The 21329-nt window shown below is 38.0% G+C and overlaps 1 protein-coding gene across 7 annotated transcripts; it reads left to right on the top strand.

The window, feature by feature from the left end:
* The first annotated feature begins 244 nt into the window (after positions 1 to 244).
* On the top strand, positions 245 to 20602 carry LOC121873417 (actin-related protein 2/3 complex subunit 1A-like). 7 transcript variants are annotated; one of them, XR_006090236.1, is made up of 7 exons: positions 245 to 286; positions 566 to 762; positions 1831 to 1972; positions 2999 to 3150; positions 9271 to 9373; positions 10287 to 10403; positions 17540 to 20602. XR_006090236.1 is itself a non-coding variant. In XM_042376954.1 (5 exons), exons 3-5 carry the CDS (start codon positions 1862 to 1864, stop codon positions 9298 to 9300), a joined length of 249 nt encoding a protein of 82 aa, XP_042232888.1. In that variant the 5' UTR covers positions 261 to 286; positions 566 to 762; positions 1831 to 1861; the 3' UTR covers positions 9301 to 9373. The 7 variants fall into 7 exon arrangements, 4 of the variants coding, with proteins under 4 accessions (XP_042232887.1, XP_042232885.1, XP_042232888.1 ...); XR_006090234.1 differs by having other exon boundaries at positions 1831 to 1928; XR_006090235.1 differs by having other exon boundaries at positions 1839 to 1928.
* The last annotated feature ends 727 nt before the right edge of the window (positions 20603 to 21329 follow it).

Here is a 21329-nt window from a genome sequence, read left to right on the forward strand (position 1 = left end):
TCTCAGGGGGCACTACTCAGTTGGGCGAGGGTTCAAGTGCATTCAAGAACGAATGCCGCCAACAGTGCGTGACGAGACGACCGATCGCCCGGGCGGCTGGCAGACCTTTTGGTGAAATATAAGGAAAGAATAGGCCGACCGATCGCCCACAAGCGGCTAACAAGCCGATCAGTAGAGGATAAAAGTAAAATAAAGTATGGCTGTGGCGAAGATCCGGGCTTTAAATTTGAATATGCACCGCCGGGGGAAGCCATGGCGTTGTTTACATCCCGGGGCCCAGTAGCAGGTAGGTCCCACGTATTTCTTTGCTCTGTTAGAGTGTGTTTGATAGATTGAGCATAATAAATGTTATATGAAGAATGTGATGATCTCGTGGAGGTAGTTTGTAAGCCAGAATAAGGCTAATTCTAGCGTTGCTCTCCAGACATTCACCCTGGAGTGAGTCTACACCACCCCCTGTGTTGGGTTTATTATGTATTGTTTAATTCCTACTACTGTGTGGTACCCATATGACAACAGTTGATGCTTGTTTTGTAAGTATAATAACTAGTTATGTCTGATCTAGGTCCCAGCCTCTTCCTTCTCGGGTGATTTCTAGAGTAAATAATTGAGAGAAGACTACAAGTGTGTCCCATCCCTGAATTGGGAGTTCCCTGCTTTGTGCTTTAAGTCAGGCCAACAGGTTGAGACTCAAGCTGTTTTGGTCACAAGTCAGGACTTGAGGATGTTGACCAGAGTCCGCTAATATCCTTCAATATTTAGGTAAGTAGAAGGAACTCTTTTTTTTGTTCCATGTATTTTGATAATATATAACAAATTAACTTCCTAATGGCATGAAAGAAGTTATTGTAGGTCGTAGTTATGGCGGAAGACGTGAGGGGACAGCCCCGCCTACTGTAAATGATTCATCGCCTTTAACCAATAATTCGTATATCTATGATAATAATTATATACATTGGTCATGTAATTGGTGAAAGATTTATATTTGTACTGTAATATCCATGTAGATACTGTTTTAGTTAATGGATACAGATGGTTGCCACTTTATTTACGGTAAGAAATTAAAGTTAATCTTATATTTAACGGGTATAAAGGTATTCTTGGAAGAGATGACTAAAACCAGCAGGTGTTGTTCAATTTCTTTCATTTTTTCAATATGTTCTTACCATTATGATATATTTTAAAATCTAGGTGACATTTACTAGAACCTATTAAAACCTGATATATTTATATAGTTTTATTTATGACTTGTGTAAGTTTTATAATTTATTTAGTGAATTTTCGATCTTGCACTGGTATTTCTCTCACTGTTATTAATATGTTTTTCGTAATGTTTAGACAATCTAAAACATTTTTCTTTTGTGACATTTCCGCCGGAAATTAAGGATAACCGAGATATTAATTTTTCAATATTATTAGATTTGGTCATTCACGAGTGTTGTCATTTGTTGTTTACGTCTCACGGAGGTCTGACCGCCCGTCGCGCAGTGCTCCTTACCTCCGTGTTGGATTCTTAAGCATTTACAGCGCATGTGTGGGGGGTGGTGTGGGATTTTCTTATTGGCTATAGGAGACTTATAATTGGGCGAGAGTTTTACGTCAATTGCAGATTTTCGTCGGAAAAATAGTGTTAGGTTAGTTAAGGTTAGGTTTGGTTTTGTTAGTTTGTTGGTTTTTTATTTATGTGATTTACCCAAAGAACTATTGATTTCCGGCTGAAATTAATATTAAATTTGTTCGAAACTCATCGAGTAACATTGAAAAAACATATTTTTAATATCTGAACAAAGACCGGTGCATTTGTGAAAATTTACCATTTATTTTACACAGTGTTACAGACACCTGCTCCAAGTGATACGCCATGACAGAAGTGTTCCGGTTCGGCCTCGTGCCCATCGCTTGTCGTGCCCGGAATGAGGACCGCAGCCGTGAGTACCGACCTATATGAAGTTAAATAGCACTTGCCTGGCAGGTAAATTGCCATCTAATTTTCAAACTGAGTTTTATCGGTATCACTTTTCTAGAAGAAGTTTTTGTAATATTTGATGATCTCCCACCAATCACATTTCAGGATGCAATCATTCTGCTAAGTTCTAAAATAGATATGTTAGGTCTCACCATTACCTATAATATGTCATGGAAGCCATACGTCCACAACATTGCTAAAACTGCCTTCCGAAAGCTGGGAATGCTGTACAGATGCCGTAGCTACTTTACTCCTGAGCAGTTGCTTCAGTTTATAAGAGATTCATTTGTCCTAACTTGGAGTACTGTGCTCATATCGAGGGTGGCTCTTCTTCTGTCCAACTGTTAGATAAGGTGGAATCAAAGGCATTTCATCTTATTGACTCTCCTCCTTTAATTGATAATCTTTCATCCCTTTCTCTTTGCTTCAATGTTGCTTCACTCTCTTTTTTACAGGTACTTTAATGGCCAATGTTTGGTGGATTTGGCATCCCGTGTACTGCCGGCAAGGCCGTGGACTTGTAACGCTCGTATTGCCCGTGGTGCCCACAGTTTCTCTGTGGGCAATTCAATTTCTTTTTACTCTTATTTTTTTTGCCCCCTAGGCCCCATTGTGGTTCAATGACCTGTTGCTGGGTGGCCTATTCCCCGTAAAAAAATAAAAAATAAAAATAAAAAATAACTGCAACCACAGAATTCTGGAAGATTAGATTAGGTTATTCTTTGGTTACTGTAATCTGCAATTTTACCTAAGTTTTCAGCCAGACAGCTGTCATAATACAGCATAATCACTGGGGGGGGGTTCAGTCCTCTTTTTTATACCTGAGCAGGACTGGTTTCCTCTTCTGGTCATAACATGTTCAAAGCTTCTGATCTCTCCCAGTTTGTACCAGAAAGTAGGTGGAGTTAATTTTATTTTATTTTTTTTTTTCATTGTTAGGTTTAGATTTTATTTAGCTACTTAGCTTCTCTGTAGTTTTGTTTTGTTTCTCTAGTTTTGCAACCTCAGTGCATGTGTGTGTATTTCTTACAGAAGTGGCATTGAGTCTCAACAACAATGAAGTGAATATATATGGCAGAGCTGCATCAGAGTGGAAGCTTCAGGAAACACTCCAGGGTCATGATCTGCGTGTCACAGGCATTGACTGGGCTCCCAGCACCAATCGCATTGTTACATGTGGAGCAGTAAGTTTACTGTGTATTTATTTAACCTTTTCATGTGGTTAAGGCATAAATAATTTAAGACTTTAACTTTATCTTTTTTGGTTCAGTTAGTTTTGTATTGTAGCATATACATTTTTTCACTCGGCCCTTAACATACGCTGGTGTTAGGTTTGAGAGATACCCGTGAATGTTAAAAATCCGTGTACTTTTGCCCCCCCCCCTGAAAAACCCCTGGCCCCCCATGTCCTTATTTACCATATATACCTGTGTGTAGTTCGAGTTTTTAAGACCAAATTATTTGGCAAAAAATTGGAGGTCAACCTCTAAACGGGTAATAGTTTCGTTAGGTTGAAAAATATTTACCAGTAACTACCAGTAAACTATGGAAACGACGCACCACCGGCTGTGAGTGTCGGTACAGTTGCCAGGGCAGATCTCTTGCGTCATCATAGGAAGCCCAAAGTAGCCAAATGCATGGTATGGTATACACAGGACGATGTAAAACAAAGTATTCATTTTTTTAAAGTTTATTTATAGATACTGTACATCAATTTTTGTTCATTACATTTGAAACATCAATCTTTGTTAATTAAATTTGAAACAAGTATAGTAGTTTTGTTGAAACGTAATGTACAGTATTTAATATTAAAATGCAAAAAGAGCTATAAAATCAATTAATACTGTACACCCGTAATGTACTGGCTGGCATCTCCACTCGTCCCTGCTGCCGCCAGTCACCGCTCGTCCCCGCTCTATGCCTCCGCCTCCTCCACATCGTCACTACTGTTGTATTAAAATAATATTCTATCCTAATTCACTTGAATAAATACTACAATACCATATTTCTGAATATTTTCATTAAAATCCATCAAAATCATTTTCCTTGTCATCGTCTTAAGCACCAAACAGCTCTTCCCAGTCTTCTCCTTGAACAGGGCTAGAGGGTACGTGTTTTTCAAATCGTTTTCAATTAAAAAAATGTTACAGCACATGTATATTTTACCTAAACTGCACCTGAATGAATATATTCTCAGAAAAAAATAGTAGTTTTGCTGAAACGTGGTGTATTTCAATGTAAAATAGGATAAAATACATGATGAAAACAAAAGACTTTACCTAACCTTCCGATGTTCAAGATATGTTACTCGTTTTTTTAATAGTTTTTGGTTTAAATACTGTTATATTACAATGATATTCTATTCATACTGTGCTTGATATACTACATTCACGGAAATGTAATATTTTTGCTGAAATGACGTCCGTATTACAGTGGAAAGTGGGATAAAATCGTGACGAAAACAATGACTTTCGCTTTCTTTCGTTCAAAAGATGTTACCGTAATCGCTTTTCGAATGGTTTTCAGTAAAAAAACTGTTGCATCACAAGTGAATTAGGATTGAATATTATTGTATTACAACAGTTTTTTAACTGAAAACCATTCAAAAAGCGATTACGGTAACATCTTTTGAACGAAAGAAAGTGAAAGTCATTGCTTTCGTCACTTTCCACTGTAATACCTGCGTCATTTCAGCAAAATATTACATTTCCATATTCTCAGAAATAAATAGTAGTTTTGCTGAAACGTAATGTATTTCAATGTAAATTAGGATAAACTACACGAAAACAAAAGACTTTACCTAACCTTCCGATGTTCAAGATATGTTACTCGTTTTTTTAATAGTTTTCGATTAAAATATTCTTATATTAGTGATATTCTATTCATACTGTGCTTGATATAATACATTCACAGAAATGTAATATTTTTGCAACTACAATGCTGATGTCAACACAAGCGTGGTTACAGCGAGACTGACTGAGTGAGGGAGAGCTATGCGTGTGTGTGTGTGAGGTTGCAGGAGCGGGCGGTGTCCCGTGTTCGGTGCCGCGTGCGAGTTGAATGGCGCGCGATTTGAATGTACTTCAATTACTTCAATGTACAGAATATTCCTCCGGCGGGGCAATCCGCGTATTTGCAAATCCGTGTATGCTAAACCAGCGTATGTTAAGGGCCAACTGTGTGTGTATATATATATATATATATATATATATATATATATATATATATATATATATATATATATATATATATATATATATATATATATATATATATATATATATATATATATATATATTTATTTATTTGTTTAACAGTGCATGAGTTTTTAAATGCCACATTGACGTTCCAGGTTTTTAGTTGTAAAGGAATTTGAGAAAAATTTTTGTGAAATGGTAATACTAAGAGATTCTTATGGTCATGGGTGGGCTTGGGATTGGTTCTATAGAAAGATTTCTTAGTAATGTTAAGGCATTTGTCTATGAAAGATCTAGGGTACTGAAGGTTCAAGCCAATATTATAGATATATTTATATTCCTCATCAATAAATTCCGGGCTGCAAATTCTCAAAGCACATAAAAACAATGATGAAAATACTGACTGTTTGACTATTATGGTGGGCAGAATAATAATGAATGTATGAACACACATGAGTAGGTTTCCTATAAATACTGAACTTAAAGGTGTTACCTATTCTGTGGATCAGACAGTCTAGTAAAGGCAATTTACAGTCATGCTCTAATTCCACAGTGAATTTGAGCAAGGGGGCTAAGTTGTTAAGTTGTGGCAGTTGAAAAGAAACTATTAAGTAATATTTTACCACCTTCAGCAGTCTGGTTTAGATATGTTGATGATGTATTATGTCTCTGGCCATGTAATGAGGACCTAAAAGCATTCCTGCCACAACTTAACAACTTAGCCCCCTCGATCAAATTCACTGTGGAATTAGAGCCACATTTTATCAAAAGCTTTTGATACGTCTCTGAGAACAATATTGCACTGGTTTTTATTGCGGACGGCATTAGCTATTGATTCTCAAATTAATGCAATAGCCGTGTTTGTGCCTCGGTTCTTTCGGAATCCGTGTTGTCTGGGGTTATATTTGTTTTCCTGTTCTAGATAGTTTCTGAGTCTGCTGTTGACTATTTTTTCTAGTATTTTCCCTGGTGTTTCTAATAAGGATATAGGTCTGGGGAAGTGTCCTGTTGCTAGTGAAGCGTTAAAGATCTGTGGGTATGTTTTGAAGGACTGTTTTGTTTGTCTGACTTAGTCCAGGTGCTTTATTTTTAAAAGTGGTTATTATGTTTCTTATGTCTTTGTGGTGATTGGCAAGGTTAATGTGTCTGCACTGATTAGTATGTTGAGGTCTATTGTTCTTGGTGGTTGCCATTTCTGTGTGTTTAGTGTAAGGTGTGTTGTTACCATCTGTTCTGTTACTCTACAATAGTTTCTGTTTCTTCTTCTGTCATTTTATATATGTTGCTCCAGAAATTTCTGAAGATCAGTTCTTTTTCTACAGATTCTCTAGCTTTTACCCCGTTGTCGTCTATAAGATGGCTGTTATCTATGGAGTTAGTGCCCATTAGTTTTTTATTTTACTCCAGAAAAATTTTGGGTTGTGATAATCGGCCTCTGTGTTTGTGATTATCTGGTTCCATTTGTCGTTGTGTGATTGTTTACATATTTCTTTCAGCTCTTCCTTTAGGTTTCTGAAGAGAGTTATTGTTTCTTGGTTCCAGCCGTGAGTATTTGTATGTTCTAGTATATTATTCAGTCTTGTCTGGATTATCTTCTGTTCGTGTGTTAATTGTGCGTGGGGTAGTGTGCGGTAAGTTGTTTTGGGGGTGTTATTTTCCATGGCTGTGGTGACTTTAGAGTACCATGTTTCCAGGGCTATGTCAATGTCTGCTGTGTTTTTATGTTGATGTATTTGTTCGTTTGTGTTGAGTTCTGCCTTAAAACCCTCCCAGTTTGCTCTGTTGAAAGAGAATCTAGGGATGGAGGGGATTTGTATTGGTGATGTTTATAGAGTGATAATTATGGGCAGGTGATTGCTAGTGGTGGTTGGTCCAGGTTTCATGTGTGAATTCAAATGGTGGTGTCTATTGGTCAAAACCATATCCGGCTTCCCGGTGCTTCCTGCAGCTATGTAGGTTTCGAAATCTGGGCCCAGGTGTGTGATGTTGCCGTTTTCTAATAGGTCGTGTATAATCTTTCCCCTTGGGTTTCTGGTTCTGTGTCCGAGTATGGTGTGTGTCGCATTTAAGTTTCCTATAAAATACAGTATGCTGGTGTGTTACGTCTCATTAGTTTTAGTAAGTCGCCGGTCGGGAATGTTTGTCGTCGGCAAGGTAAATATGTTGTTCCGATTGTTATTGGGCCTTTAGTTGTGTTGATTTCGACTGCTAAGAAGTAGGTTTGGAAATTGTCTATGAGTGTATGTTCAGTTGATGTGTGTAATAGTTGAAGAGTTTTATTTTGTCACTGTTTTTCCGTCGGTGTGAGTTTATGAGAATTATGTCTGGGTCTATGCTGTTGTATATGTTTGTCAGTTCTGTTTTTCTTGTATGTGTCCAGGCCAGGACGTTGTGTTGTATTATTTTCTGTGTTCTGTTTTGCGTAATCGTGGGTCGCATGAACTTGACGCGTGTTGTTCGGTTGCTCGGGTCTCTCCGGGGGAGAGTCTCTCTCTCTTCTCCTTCAGTCCTGTTCTTATTTTCTTGAATTTTGATAAGTCTACGTTCTCGATTTTGTTGTATTTGCTGCTTATTTTTCCTCCACGTATTAGTGTTTCTATGAGTCCCTCTTCATATGTGTATTTGGTTGTTCCTTCTTTAATATCTTTTAACAATCTCTCATTTGTTACAGGGAGTTGACCGAGTAAAACCTGATTCCTATGCTGTCTCCGACGTCGGCTGGCCGTTGACCGGTGGGGTTCTCTCTACGTGGTCTTGCTGGTGTTGACTTAGCTGATTGGTTGGTTGTGTTCTCTAGGGTCTTGTGGTTATTTGGGAGTGGGTTGTATCCATTGCAGTCTCTGCTCCTGTGCAATTTTCTTGTTGTGTTATTTTATCTTCCCTTTCTTTGCTGGTGATTCCTAGACTGTTTTTGGTTATTATTTTGAAAATGTCTGCTGATGGGGCATTGTGTGGGAAGTTTACCTGTGGTAGGTTGTTCGCTGCAAACATTTCTCTGATAGTTTTTCCGAATGTTCCCGTGTTAGCCACGTTGATTATGTGGGCATGTATCGGTGTGGCTAGTATGGTGAAGGGTAGACCCTCGTTAAAACGGACCCCTTTAATCCCGATATCGGACGAAATCTGAATTAAGCGAGGGACTGTCCGTGTCAAATTTCTGGTTCTGGGATTGTCCGATAGATGGCGCGTGCGTGCCATCTGTAGTGTCTTGCAACTTTGTTATTGCAGCATAGGTTTTGGTTGGGTCAGTTTCTATATGTTTGTTCGATTTTTCCTTTTCCTTCATGTCTTTGATGATATCCTTCCTTACTGGGCATCGTGCTGCCAAAGTGCGGTGATGTCCTTTGCAGTTCGGGCATTTTGAATTTTCATTACGTGTGTCTTTAACTTCCATATTTTCATACGTGGTACAGTTTTGTATCAACTGTGGTCAGGTCTTCTTCATGAGAGTACTCTTTGTACAGCACAGCTTAAGCATTCATTAGTTATTTTTGACAGATAAATAGTTATAAAGGATAGATCCTGAAATCCTGTTTGATAATAGAGCCTAAAAAGAATTAATGAGATCCCATCCTCCTCCTTTGATGTCATCATAAGAGGTCAGTGGATTATGTGGGGTTGATTCTTCTTCCCGCTCAGTGATAAAGTCTGACAAGTAAATAATTGGTACTCATGTGCTGTGAAACCTTGAGAGTGATTTCCATACCTTCCAAGCCACCATGGACAACCTTGCCTTGTCAAACATCTGATCATGGGACATGGTTAGGGGGAAGTTGGCTGATGGTCAGTTTAGCCCTAATCACTCTAGTTTAGAGCTTCAAAGGGTTCCAAGCCCTCAAAGTTTGGTGGACACATTTACAACTTAATCTTTATGATGTTATTAAAAGACATTATGCAGCTTAGAGAGCTGCCATCAGGTAATCATGGCTAATGCACACAACTGTGGGAAATAGACATGAAATGTTGGATATGATTATGATGATATCAGCCTTTTCCTGCTATGGGTGGAGAGCAACTGAAACAAGTTGTCTTCTCTCCTTCTACTTTATAGTTAAGATTTCAATTGTGTTTAATTACCTGTTTCTGAAAGAGACTTTCTTGTTGCAGGTGACCTTCCTGGAAATTACCGAGACTTAGTGTGCTTTGAAAAAGTCTTCTGGAGAGTGGGTCCAGGACTTACACCTGCAAACTTCCTGTTTCTTGGGTTGAGGTGAGTGTTCTTCTTTACTGACAACATGTTTGTTTATTTCTGTGAATTAATATGTAGTAATATCTAGATAATATGCATGTTATAATAAAATTTTGGATAAAATTAGAGCAATACAGTCATGGGGCGGGGCATCTTTTCTCACCTGAGAAAAAAATGCACTACAGATGCTCCTCTACTTGCGAAAGAGTTACATTCTTGAGTCTTGTTTGTAAGTCTAACTTTACTCCTGTAGATACCAAACTTATTGTAAAAACTGAAAAGATTATGGATATTTAGCCCAGCTATACCCTTTAATACAGCCTTAAAACCTGGCTCACTCTTCTCCTCTTAGGTAATGTTTGTTTTATCTGGAATTTTCTTCAAAATAATCCAGTCTCATCCACATTAAACACCTGTTCTGGCAGGTAACCCCCCTCATTGATGATGTTTGTTTCTCTGAAAATTTGTAAGTTGAACGTTCTTAAGTAGAGGAGCACCTTTATAGTGGTGTTTCCTTATTATTTCACACTATTATACTTAGCAATATTATAAATCTCTGGCTAATAATAGGGACGGAAAGATAAATACTGATAGGCAAATGAGTTTATTATTATTATTTTATTTTGGGGTGGTTTATGAGGGGGGTGTAAGACGAGTGCTGTTTTTGGTGATCATTAACTTGTTTTACAGTATTAGTCCACAATAATAAGAAAATTTGGAAGAAAAAATTCGGTTATTGTTGGGGTTGAGGCAACTAGATATGTCTGATTACAGCAAATGTGTTATTGTCAATTTGTAGGTGAAAGATTTTATCCTCAATAGATGTAGGTTAACATTACACCTGGAGGCAAATGCCTAAAGAAGGAAGGATATTCCTTTTAGTTGTGTGAAAAAATATTAAAGAAAGTATATTATCATAAGTTTTCTTTTACAGAAAAGATGTATACTACTCCCACGAGGAAAGAGCGACTATCTTTGATTATATCGTCAAAACGAAGAGGTTTGGAGAGGTTAAAGACACAGTGTTTGGCAGGATATGGCCGAGGCCCAGGTAATACTACACCTCTTACTGCAGTACCTGTTCCTGTTATAGCACATGAACCATCATGTTTATTAATACTCTACTTGTTTTATGCATGCATACATACAGTCAGCCCTTAACATACGCGGGGGTTAGGTAAGAGAGATACCCATGAATGTTAAAAATCCGTGTATTTTTGCCTCCCCCCCTAAAAAACCCCTGGCCCCCCATGTCCTTATTTACCATATATACCTGTGTGTAGTTCGAGTTTTTAAGACTAAATTATTTGGCAAAAAATTAGGGGTCGACCTCTAAACGGCTAATAGTTTCGTTAGGTTGAAAAATATTTACCAGGAACTACCAGTAAACAATGGAAACGACGCACCACCGGCTGTGAGTGTCGGTACAGCTGCCAGGGCAGATATCTTGCATCATAATAGCAAGCCCAAAGTAACCAAATGCATGGTATGGTATACACAGGATGATGTAAAACAAAGTATTCATTTTTTAAAGTTTATTTATAGATACTGTACATAAATTTTTGTTCATTACATTTGAAACATCAATCTTTGTTAATTAAATTTGAAACAAAAGAAAACTACGATACCGTATTCTCATTAAAATATTACATCACAAGTATATTTTACCTTAACTGTGACTGAATGAATATATTCTCAGAAATAAATATGGAAATGTAATATTTTGGCTGAAATGACGTACATATTACAGTGGAAAGTGGGATAAAATCATGACAAAAACAATGACTCGCTTTCTTTCGTTGTTCGAAAGATTTTACCGTAATCGCATTTCGAATGGTTTTGAGTTAAAAAACTGTTGTACCGTACCGTATTACAATAATATTCTATCCTATCATTAGCCTCATAATCCCACAACTGAAAACCATTCGAAAAGTGATTACGGTAACATCTTTTGAACGAAAGAAAGCGAAAGTCATTGTTTTCGTCACAATTTTATCCCACTTTCCACTGTAATATGTATGTCATTTCAGCAAAAATATTACATTTCCATATTCTCAGAAATAAATAGTAGTTTTGTTGAAACGTAATGTACAGTATTTAATATTAAAATGCAAAAAGAGCTATAAAATCAATTAATACTATACATCCATAATGTACTGGCTGGCATCCCCACTCGTCCCTGCTGCCGCCAGTCACCGCACCTCCCCGCTCTATGCCTCCGCCTCCTCCACATCGTCACTACTGTTGTATTACAATAATATTCTATCCTAATTCACTTGAATAAGTACGACGATACCATATTTCTGAATATTTTCATTAAAATCCATCAAAATCTATTTCCTTGTCATCGTCTTAAGCACCAAAGAGCTCCTCCCAGTCTTCTCCTTGAACAGGGCTAGAGGGTACGTGTTTTTCGAATCGTTTTCAATTAAAAATTTTTACATCACATGTATATTTTACCTAAACTACGCCTGCATGAATATATTCTCAGAAATAAATAGTAGTTTTGCTGAAACGTGTTGTATTTCAATGTAAAATAGGATAAAATACATGACGAAAACAAAAGACTTTACCTAACCTTCCGATGTTCAAGATATGTTACTCGTTTTTTTAATAGTTTTTGGTTTAAATACTGTTATATTACAATGATATTTTATTCATACTGTGCTTGATATACTACATTCACGGAAATGTAATATTTTTGCTGAAATGACGTATGTATTACAGTGGAAAGTGGGATAAAATCGTGACGAAAACAATGACTTTCGCTTTGTTTCGTTCAAAAGATGTTACCGTAATGTAAATGGATCAAAATAAATGAAGAAATTTATGTAAATCTACCCAAAAATGCAGTTGAAAAACTTTTTATAAAATGTACTACAGTATTGTACACTAATGTACTACATTTTTTATATCTTGAGCAAAATATATGACGCTTATATTCAAATTAATCTCTGTCTTGCAAGGATTTCAGCAATGCAAATTATATTACAGTAAAAGTCCAAAAATCCGGATGCTAGAAATCCGGACCACCCGTGAATCCTGATTTTTTAGCAGGCTTTTGTGTGTATGTGCGCATGCGTGAGCGCCACAGCTGCACAGCGACAACAAGCGACCACGTGGTCGCCAATTTAAAACGAGCAATCAAACTGTGACAACATACCCTTTATAGGTCGACCCTGATTTTTTGATCAAGAAATCGTTAATTTATGATATTCCTCGTTTATAGTTTGACCCACGTTTTTGAGGGTAATGGAACAGCAAAACCTTCAGTAAAAACACTCTATGTCCTATAAACTGAGGCTCGCCGTGCCTGAAACACAAGTGCCGAAGGCAAATTGTTTACCATTTATTATTACGACACTTTACACTGAAACGCGGGTAGTTTCAACAAAAATATTGTATATTTCCATTCAAATATTTATTCAAGTCAATTAGGAGGGAATATTATTGTAATACAACAGTTTTTTAACTAAACCATTCGAAAAGCGATTTCGGTAACATCTTTTGAAGGAAAGAAAGCGAAAGTCATTGTTTTCGTCACGATTTTATCCCACTTTCCACTGTAATCTGTACGTAATTTTAGCAAAAATATTACATTTCGTGAATGTATTATATCAAGCACAGTATGAATAGAATATCATTGTAATATAACAGAATTTCATCCAAAAACTATTAAAAAAACGAGTAACATCTTAAGAACATCGGAAGCTTAGGAAAAGTCTTTTGTTTTCGTCATGTATTTTTATCCTATTTTACATTGAAATACATCACATTTCAGCAAAACTATTTATTTCCAAGAATATATTCATTCAGACGTGTGATGTAATAGTTTTTTAACTGAAAACGATTCGAAAAACACGTACCCTCTAGCCCCGTTCAAGGAGAGGACTAGGAGAAGCTGTTTGGTGCTGCAGACGATGACAAGGAAAATGATTTTGATGGATTTTAATGAAAATATTCAGAAATATGGTATTGTAGTATTTATTCAAGTCAATTAGGATAGAATATTATTGTAATACAACAGTTTTTTAACTGAAAACCATTCGAAAAGGGATTACGGTAACATCTTTTGAACGAAAGAAAGATAAAGTCATTGTTTTCGTCACGATTTTATCCAACTTTCCACTGTAATACGTACGCCATTTCAGCAAAAATATTACATTTCCGTGAATGCATTATATCAAGCACAGTATGAATAGAATACCGGTGTAACATAACATTATTTTGAGTCTTACTCTTTCCATTTACAGAGTACTGTACAAGCCCATGATAATGGCTCCTATAGTAGATAAACTTCGTTGTGTGAAGAGAAAGAATAACTCGTTGAAATTGAGTGACAAACTTGAAATAATTAAGAAACTAGAATGTGGTGTGAGCAATACTGTTCTAATGGAAACATACGACATTGGAAAGTCTACATTTTATGATATAAAAAAGGCAAAGAATAAAATTCTAGAATTCACAGCTTTTTCATTAAAACTGCTCGTTTTGGGACAGATGTTACCCTCACTAACAAACATGGCAGGTTTTCTGCAGGTACAATACTACAGTTTCCTCCCATACTGTACAGTTTTAACAGACCAACTGCCTAAACGGCTCATTACCGGTAATTACGACGTCGCTACGTGAATCCTAATTTAATGTTGACTCGGCCATAGTGAGCTTTAACATTTATGCCACTGATGAATGAGTCTTGATCACACACAACTATAAGGTGGCCTTCTCTTGCCACTCCATCTCTCCTCTGGCCTTTATTGTGTAAAAGCCAAGAATTATTATTGTGTGAGGATGTAGTGGATCTGAGGTGACAATGATAAATATTTTGGCGTTAAGTCGGTGGTGTGGTACTGTGCAGGTCTGACCCACCTGGTACAAACTACTGCAGGGAGTGAAGACCTTCCTTAAAAGGTTTAACTTGGCAGGATTCAGAAGGCCACAACACAGACGTCCTCAACGGCACTTGATGGTTTATAACGGCCATTTATTATTACTTACTTTTGACCTTGATGATGTGGTTCAGCCATTATCAGATGCAGGTCAGGAACACAAAGGACTGTTCCTCTATAATGCTCACTGAGTAAATGAGGATAGTTGCTTCAAGGCTCCACTGGGCAGATTGTTACCAGGTTTTATTTACAATTCTTAATTATTACATGGAATTATACATTTTCCACAATATATACTAAACTGTATACCTGTGTTGTCTATATACACGGTGAACTGTATACCTGGGTTGTCTATATTGTTTTAGCTGTGGTAAGATACCAAACTATCTCACTTGTTAACACTTGCCTGAACGAGTGTAGGTTAGTCGCTGGTACCTTTGATGCAGCCGAGTGAGATATAGGGTCATCTCACGTCATGTCACCTTTGATGCAGCTGAGTGAGATATAGGGTCATCTCACGTCATGTTACCTTTGATACTGCTGAGTGAGATATAGGGTCATCTCACGTTGTAACGACCACGGTCTTACACGCCAGTTAGCGCCAAAGTCAAATGATTCGTATTACGCTCAATAGCTCACAAAACATGTAACTCGGCTTTCGTTTGAGTCCTCCATCTGAGGAGTCCGTTTTCTCATCACTTCAAGACACCTCAGCCCTCCGTTATCCCATTTTCTCTGACTTACTGAAACCAACCTCTCTATAAAATGAATTTGAGTGTGAGAGAGAACACCCTTGTTGTGAGTCAACTTAGATTGTCTGCTTACAGTTGGAACATTCAAGATCCATTATGAGTGGGGTAGAATGCTTCAACTGTCCTTATCGTTAGTAGAACGTGTCAAGTAAGTGAGTGTCGAGTTTGCCAGCTAGAGTGGCGTATTTTATGTCGTCCGTGGGGGTATCCGTGAGTTTCTGATCGCGCCTGAAGTTATATCATTTTGTCGCCCCGACATCAGAGAATCTGATGTTTATAGTTTAATTTGTGTCAGTTGTCTATTTGAGAAAGTCATTAATCTCCTGAACTATTCTGTCAACTGGTATAATCTCCAAGATCTAGCGCCTCCCCGTGACTAGCTCCTTGTTTCGTCTCAGGCCTGAGCTTGCAGAATTAATGTTATCGACGTGTATATTCCACCTTTTCCTGGCAAGCTCAACCTCTGATTAGATTATATGAATAGACATAGGAAATTACCCTGATCAAGAACACCGGATTTCATAACTAAGTATACAGTGATCCAAAATGATAGAGAAGTTATGTTGTTGGTAAGATCGACCCTTCTGGTATGAATATGGAGGCCCAAGCTGCCCAGCAGGTGCACATATATACCTCTACACGAGGGAGAATCACGCATTCGTGACTTCCTCAACGTCTCTCCAGGTATGTTAACGTGTGTTCCCGCCGCCTATTAATTCAGTTTAACTTAGTCAATTTTGGTGAATATCAGTGCTCATGTGTTAACATAGTGAATTCTGTGCCAATTAAGTCGAGTAACGTAGAGATTTAGATATTGTCTGAACCGTTGCCAGGCGTATGTTTTGTATAGTTGAAGTTAGACCTTTACGCATTCGTGACTTCCTCAACGTCTCTCCAGTGTGTTGAGCTGAATACTCATCGGCTAACGTGGGGCGGTAACCGGGTTGGACGATGCCGTTAATTCGACAGGACTGAACTGGGAAGTCCGTTTCCTGCAAATCAGGCGCCCACTCCCTGAGCTTGTGTCGGTCTACAACCGACCCCTAACAGCGATCTTCATTTATTGTAGAGACCAGCGTTACCCTGGGGCACTCCTCACAGTTACATAGGCCTAAGTATTATGGTATCTTGTTTGGGGGATAACTAGCAGAAATATAGTATCCCAGGTTAAGTATTGAACCACTGAATGAGAGTTAAAAGTGCCATGTCGTTCCTTGTGAATTAACAGGAGGTATTGTATGCTGAGATAATTGTGGAGTTGTCCAGTGTGCTATGTATTCATGGGTAGTGACCATGAAATGATAATCTGAGAGTATAATGATATAACCAAGAAGTGAAGAGTTAATTTGCTACTTGGTAAGGTAAGACCTGAGGGTCCAGTGATATCTGGTGTATACCCAGTACTGAATATCATTTGGCAGAGTGACAATACCACAATTGTCGATTGAAGTAATAAGTATTTGGAGGTATTTAATGAGGTAATAAGTTCTTGAAGTGTTTGATGACTTAAGAAACAAATTGCCGTTCTGTTTTGCCTGAGTGAATCTAAGATGCATCTTATCCAATCACTGTGTTAATAAATATTGAATTAGTAATCTACGTCTACGAGTATCACCACTCTATCCTTTCCCACATTGGTTCTCAGAAAATAACTAACTCACGTGCCTAGAAACTCGCTACCTAACAGTTAACTAAGAGAAGTTATATTCTAGAAAAATCCTGGGTGGTGGCAGTTCTACCGTCGTAAGTATAATAAGTGTGGTAATAAGAAAGACATGGTTTCCCAGGTTAATCCATGGTTTAGAATATAACTAGAACAAAATATATGGATGAGATTATAATATATGAAAGGAAATGAAAAGAAAGAACATTGACTTGGAAAATATAAGCAGAGAAACATACGAGCTACTTATATAAGAATATATACGAATATAAGGTATATAGAGATAAAGAACACATAAGAATATAAGCAAGGATATATAAGAATAAGTGTATATGTAAAGAACTGAAGGAGTATAAGTATATAAAACAGGATACTCATTGGAAAGAATAGCTGGATGGTAAATTATTAAAAAGAGGAAACGCGACCCGTTACAAATGGTGACCAGCTAGTGGGATTATTTTCATTTGAGAACCAATTTGAAGGAATGAGGTGTGGTACTTGGTGAATTTGTTTTCTCAAAATACAGTATACAGTAATGTACAATTTTGTCATCAGTAAAGAGTACAAATAATTGTGTGATTTAAAGTACAAACTTTTGTGTCAAGTACTGTACAATACTACTGTATTTGGAACTGCAAAGATATTTTTTTAAAGAGTTAAGGGAAGAACTAACAATTGATTCACTTTCACAATTGTTTTTTGTGCAAGAAAGTTATAACTTTTTGGGTGTCAAAAAGTTAGGTAAAGCACCAACTTTTTAGTAAGCTACCTAACTGATCTTTTGAGTTTTTATTGTGTGAAATTTCTGAAGTGGTAATTGCACATTAGTGTAAATTTTATTTTTATGTTTGTGACCAGTGAATTAATCTATTGATATTTGCAGACATTGAGTGGGCAGTTTACATCTTCCATGTTAAAAATGTGATGAACAGTGTTCATCTCTTGAGTGCCAACGGAAGTGTCATATTTACAAAGGTTATGTAATCCAATGTTTTATTTGTAGCTGTGGCATTTATTGGAAATATTGGTGTGATTTCAATAGAAAGTGTTCAGACTCTCACTTGAAGTATTTTTCTAACTTGAATTTATATTATATCACCTGAATTGAGTGTTATATGATTTCTCTTTGTGTGTATTTAATTATTTTTGTTTCTTTTTCTAGTGACTTTAATTGTGATTTAACTAGAAAGGGTTTTAGTTCCCATTTGATGTCAGTTTATGACAAGTGAATTTATTGATATAACAAAAGTTTAGTGTTAGAGATTTTTCCATATGGCATTTTTAATCTGTTTCTTTAACTGATAATTTCATTAAAGACTGCAATACAATTTCTTACAGTGTAGACTTATATGCATTGTTAATAAATGTGCTATATGTATTTGAGAACTAATGCCTGTGTATTTTCAGCAAATGTGTTGATTGGGTTGAGAACCCTGTGGTGACATGGACGCCTCTAAGAATGCAATCTCTGAAACCAGATACTAGTTGAAATTACATGTAAGGTCCACCAAGTGTTGAGTACAGCACATAGTCCAGATAATTGAAAAGAGACAGTGAATACTTGTCGAGTACCGAAAATCGGCTTTTCTGTTAGTCATTCCTGAAATGAAGAGTGATATTTTCATGGGACATTCTTGTCAAGTATCATCACTTAATGTTTTAGCATTACTCTGAGTACCTTGTGAAGTGAAACTTCTGTGTTGTTTTCTTTAGAGAGCGTTAATTTTTTTGTGTGACAGTCTCCGATACTATTACCAATAATTTTCATGATTATAATTTAAGAAGTATTCTATGCAAGTTTGTGTTAATGTTTACCCCCCGTGTCTTGAAGGGTGTTAATTGAGTTTATCTTTGGTGGGGTAGTTTTGTAGAAGTTTTGTTGGGACATCAACGCATGATGATCACAGTAGTTGTTAATAAGTTGCAACTCGTATGCAAAGAAGACTGAGAAAGCTAGTGGTTGTCATGGCTACTAGAATTTGGGTGTTTGAGAAGGGAGAAGGTCAGATCTTACGTCTCGGGTTTACCCATCGCTATTTCAAACAACATCCAGAAATATGCGTGAGCGTCAATTCGGATTCATGTATATATGTTCCTTTTAGTAACGTAACCTCGAAAGCAGTTTGTTTGCTCACCGGTACAATACTTGGATAGTATGAGCTAATCCCGGAGCGAGAAATTTCTTATTTAGATACTGCAGGGACCAATCTAGGGAACATTCCACAAGTATATGATGAATTATGTAAAGTCAGTCAAGCAAATGAAATCTCCTTATATGCACCCCATTACTTGGCGATCCAGCTTGAACAGAATAGGCCCAGTACCTTGAAAGTCATTCCAGTAGATGATAATAATGCTTCCCCCCACTTCTTGTGTGATCTGTAATGGCATACCAACATCTTCCATCAATAACGTAAGGCTTATTCAGGGGATTTCGAACAGCATGATACCATATTGTGATGAAGTAAATATGGGAAACACTAGACCCAAGAAGTTGAAAGAACTGATTAGAAATCAACCTTGGCCGCATTTGACTAGAGATATGTGCAAGATGTTGGAGGGTGTAATGTGGATCACACTGCTTTGTTTGTGTTAGGACCTCGGGAAATAGGTACCATGGTGGGGCATCCCGCTAATATCCAACTAGCCAACGATAACCCCATTGGAGGGCCACAGTACCGACACCCTGAAAAGGCTAAGGATGTCATTAAAGGCATGATCACCGACATGCACGACAGACATATCATCGAACCATCAACCGCTGTTTGGTTGTCTCCCATTGTTTTAGTCACTAAACCCAATGGTTCCAAACGCATGTGTTTAGATTTCCGAGCGGTAAACCAACATTTGAAAGTAGATATACAACCCCTTCCCAGGTTAGATGAATTAGTAGGAAAAGCTGCCAGAAATAAGTATTATGCTACTTTAGACTTGAGAGACGCAAATTATTAAAGTAATACTTAACGACAAAAGTCGAGACCTAACCCCATTTAGTGATGGAATATAACTCATGAAAGTTTATACACTTATCTTTTGGGCTTTTTCAGCCAGTCCCGTTATTCTTTTTATTTTACCAGAGAAGTAAACCTAGTGGTAGCCCCTTTTTGCAGCGAAGAACTGGGTGAGAAACTACCTCGATGACGTGATAGTGTGGGCTAATGATTTCACAACGTTGGTGGACAGGCTGGCCAGAGTGTTTGATAGATTCGTAGAAATGGGAGTCAAGTTAAACTTATTAAAGTGTCAGTCTGGTCAACAACAAGTGAAATTTTTAGGGCATGTAATGTCAGAGAGAGGCATTGAACCAGATCCAGAGAATGTCCGAGCTGTATCAGAGTGTAAACCTAAACCCCCAATTAATGTGAAGCAAGTTCGCCGGTTTTTAGGAATGTGTAGATTCTACTGTAAACATGTCCCCAACTTTGCCAAGATAGCTTATCCTATCACCGAACTCACTAAAGCAAATGTCACTTTCGGGTGGACTGATAAATGTCAGAGGTCCTTTGATACGTTGAAACACGCCCTCACGTCATTTCCAGTTCTCGTTAAAGCAGATGCCGATAAACCCTTTGAATTGCACAGCGATGCCAGTGACGTCTGTGTAGGAGCTTCCCTTGATCAGGTGCAGACAGACGGCTCGTTACGTCTGGTAGGTTATTTTTCCAGCAAATTAAAACCCGCTGAGACTCGTTATTCTACCACTGATAAGGAAGCCCTCGGAATTGTATTAGCATGCCGGTTTTTCCATCATTTTTTTGTGGGGCACACAATTTACTATCAAAACTGACCATCAACCTCTGACCTCAGTCTTCAGGAAGAAGACTAAGAATCAGAGAATGAACAGGTGGATGATGAACATCAACTGGTGGGTTTGCCATCCAAGTTTGGCCAGTGTGAGACTTTTTGTGAAGGGATTGTCAGTGTGTAGCCTGGGCCAGAGGAATGAGTAGATGTGTCTTACTGCAGTGAGAACATCGTTTGGTGTGAGTGATCAAGTTTACCTGGAGGTCCTATGCGCATAGGCCTAAGTTGGTGTAGGAGGTAGTGGGGCTGGACTTTAGTCACGGCTAGGCGTGTACAGGAGTACCGTACATGGACCTAGTGCAGTTTAAGACGGTTGCATTGCAAAGTCACGGCTAGGCGTGTACAGGAGTACATGGACCTAGTGCAGTTTAAGACGTTTGCATTGCCAAGTCACGGCTAGGCGTGTACAGGAGTACAGTGCATGGACCTAGTGCAGTTTAAGACGCCTGCATTGCAAAGTCACGGCTAGGCGTGTACAGGAGTACATGGACCTAGTGCAGTTTAAGACGCTTGCATTGCAGAGTCACGGCTAGGCGTGTACAGTCGTGTACAGGAGTACAGTGCATGGACCTAGTGCAGTTTAAGACGCTTGCATTGCAGAGTTACGGCTAGGCGTGTACAGGAGTACATGGACCTAGTGCAGTTTAAGACTCTTGCATTGCAAAGTACAAAAGGGAACCGAGGTTTTGGGGGTTTCATGTGGACCGGGTCGCTGGCATTATAGTCTATTTGAGTCCATGCTCTGACCACTTAGATCTTGCCTCGTCTCGTGAATGAACAATGATTCTTCCGTGGTAAGGTCAACCCTAATGCTTCGGTGACTGGATGGGGTCCGCCTAACTACTCCTAGCTTGAGATCTCAATTGTTG

This window comes from Homarus americanus, unplaced genomic scaffold (assembly GCF_018991925.1).
Source record: "Homarus americanus isolate GMGI-L3 unplaced genomic scaffold, GMGI_Hamer_2.0 scaffold25112, whole genome shotgun sequence".
NCBI lineage: Eukaryota > Metazoa > Arthropoda > Malacostraca > Decapoda > Nephropidae > Homarus > Homarus americanus.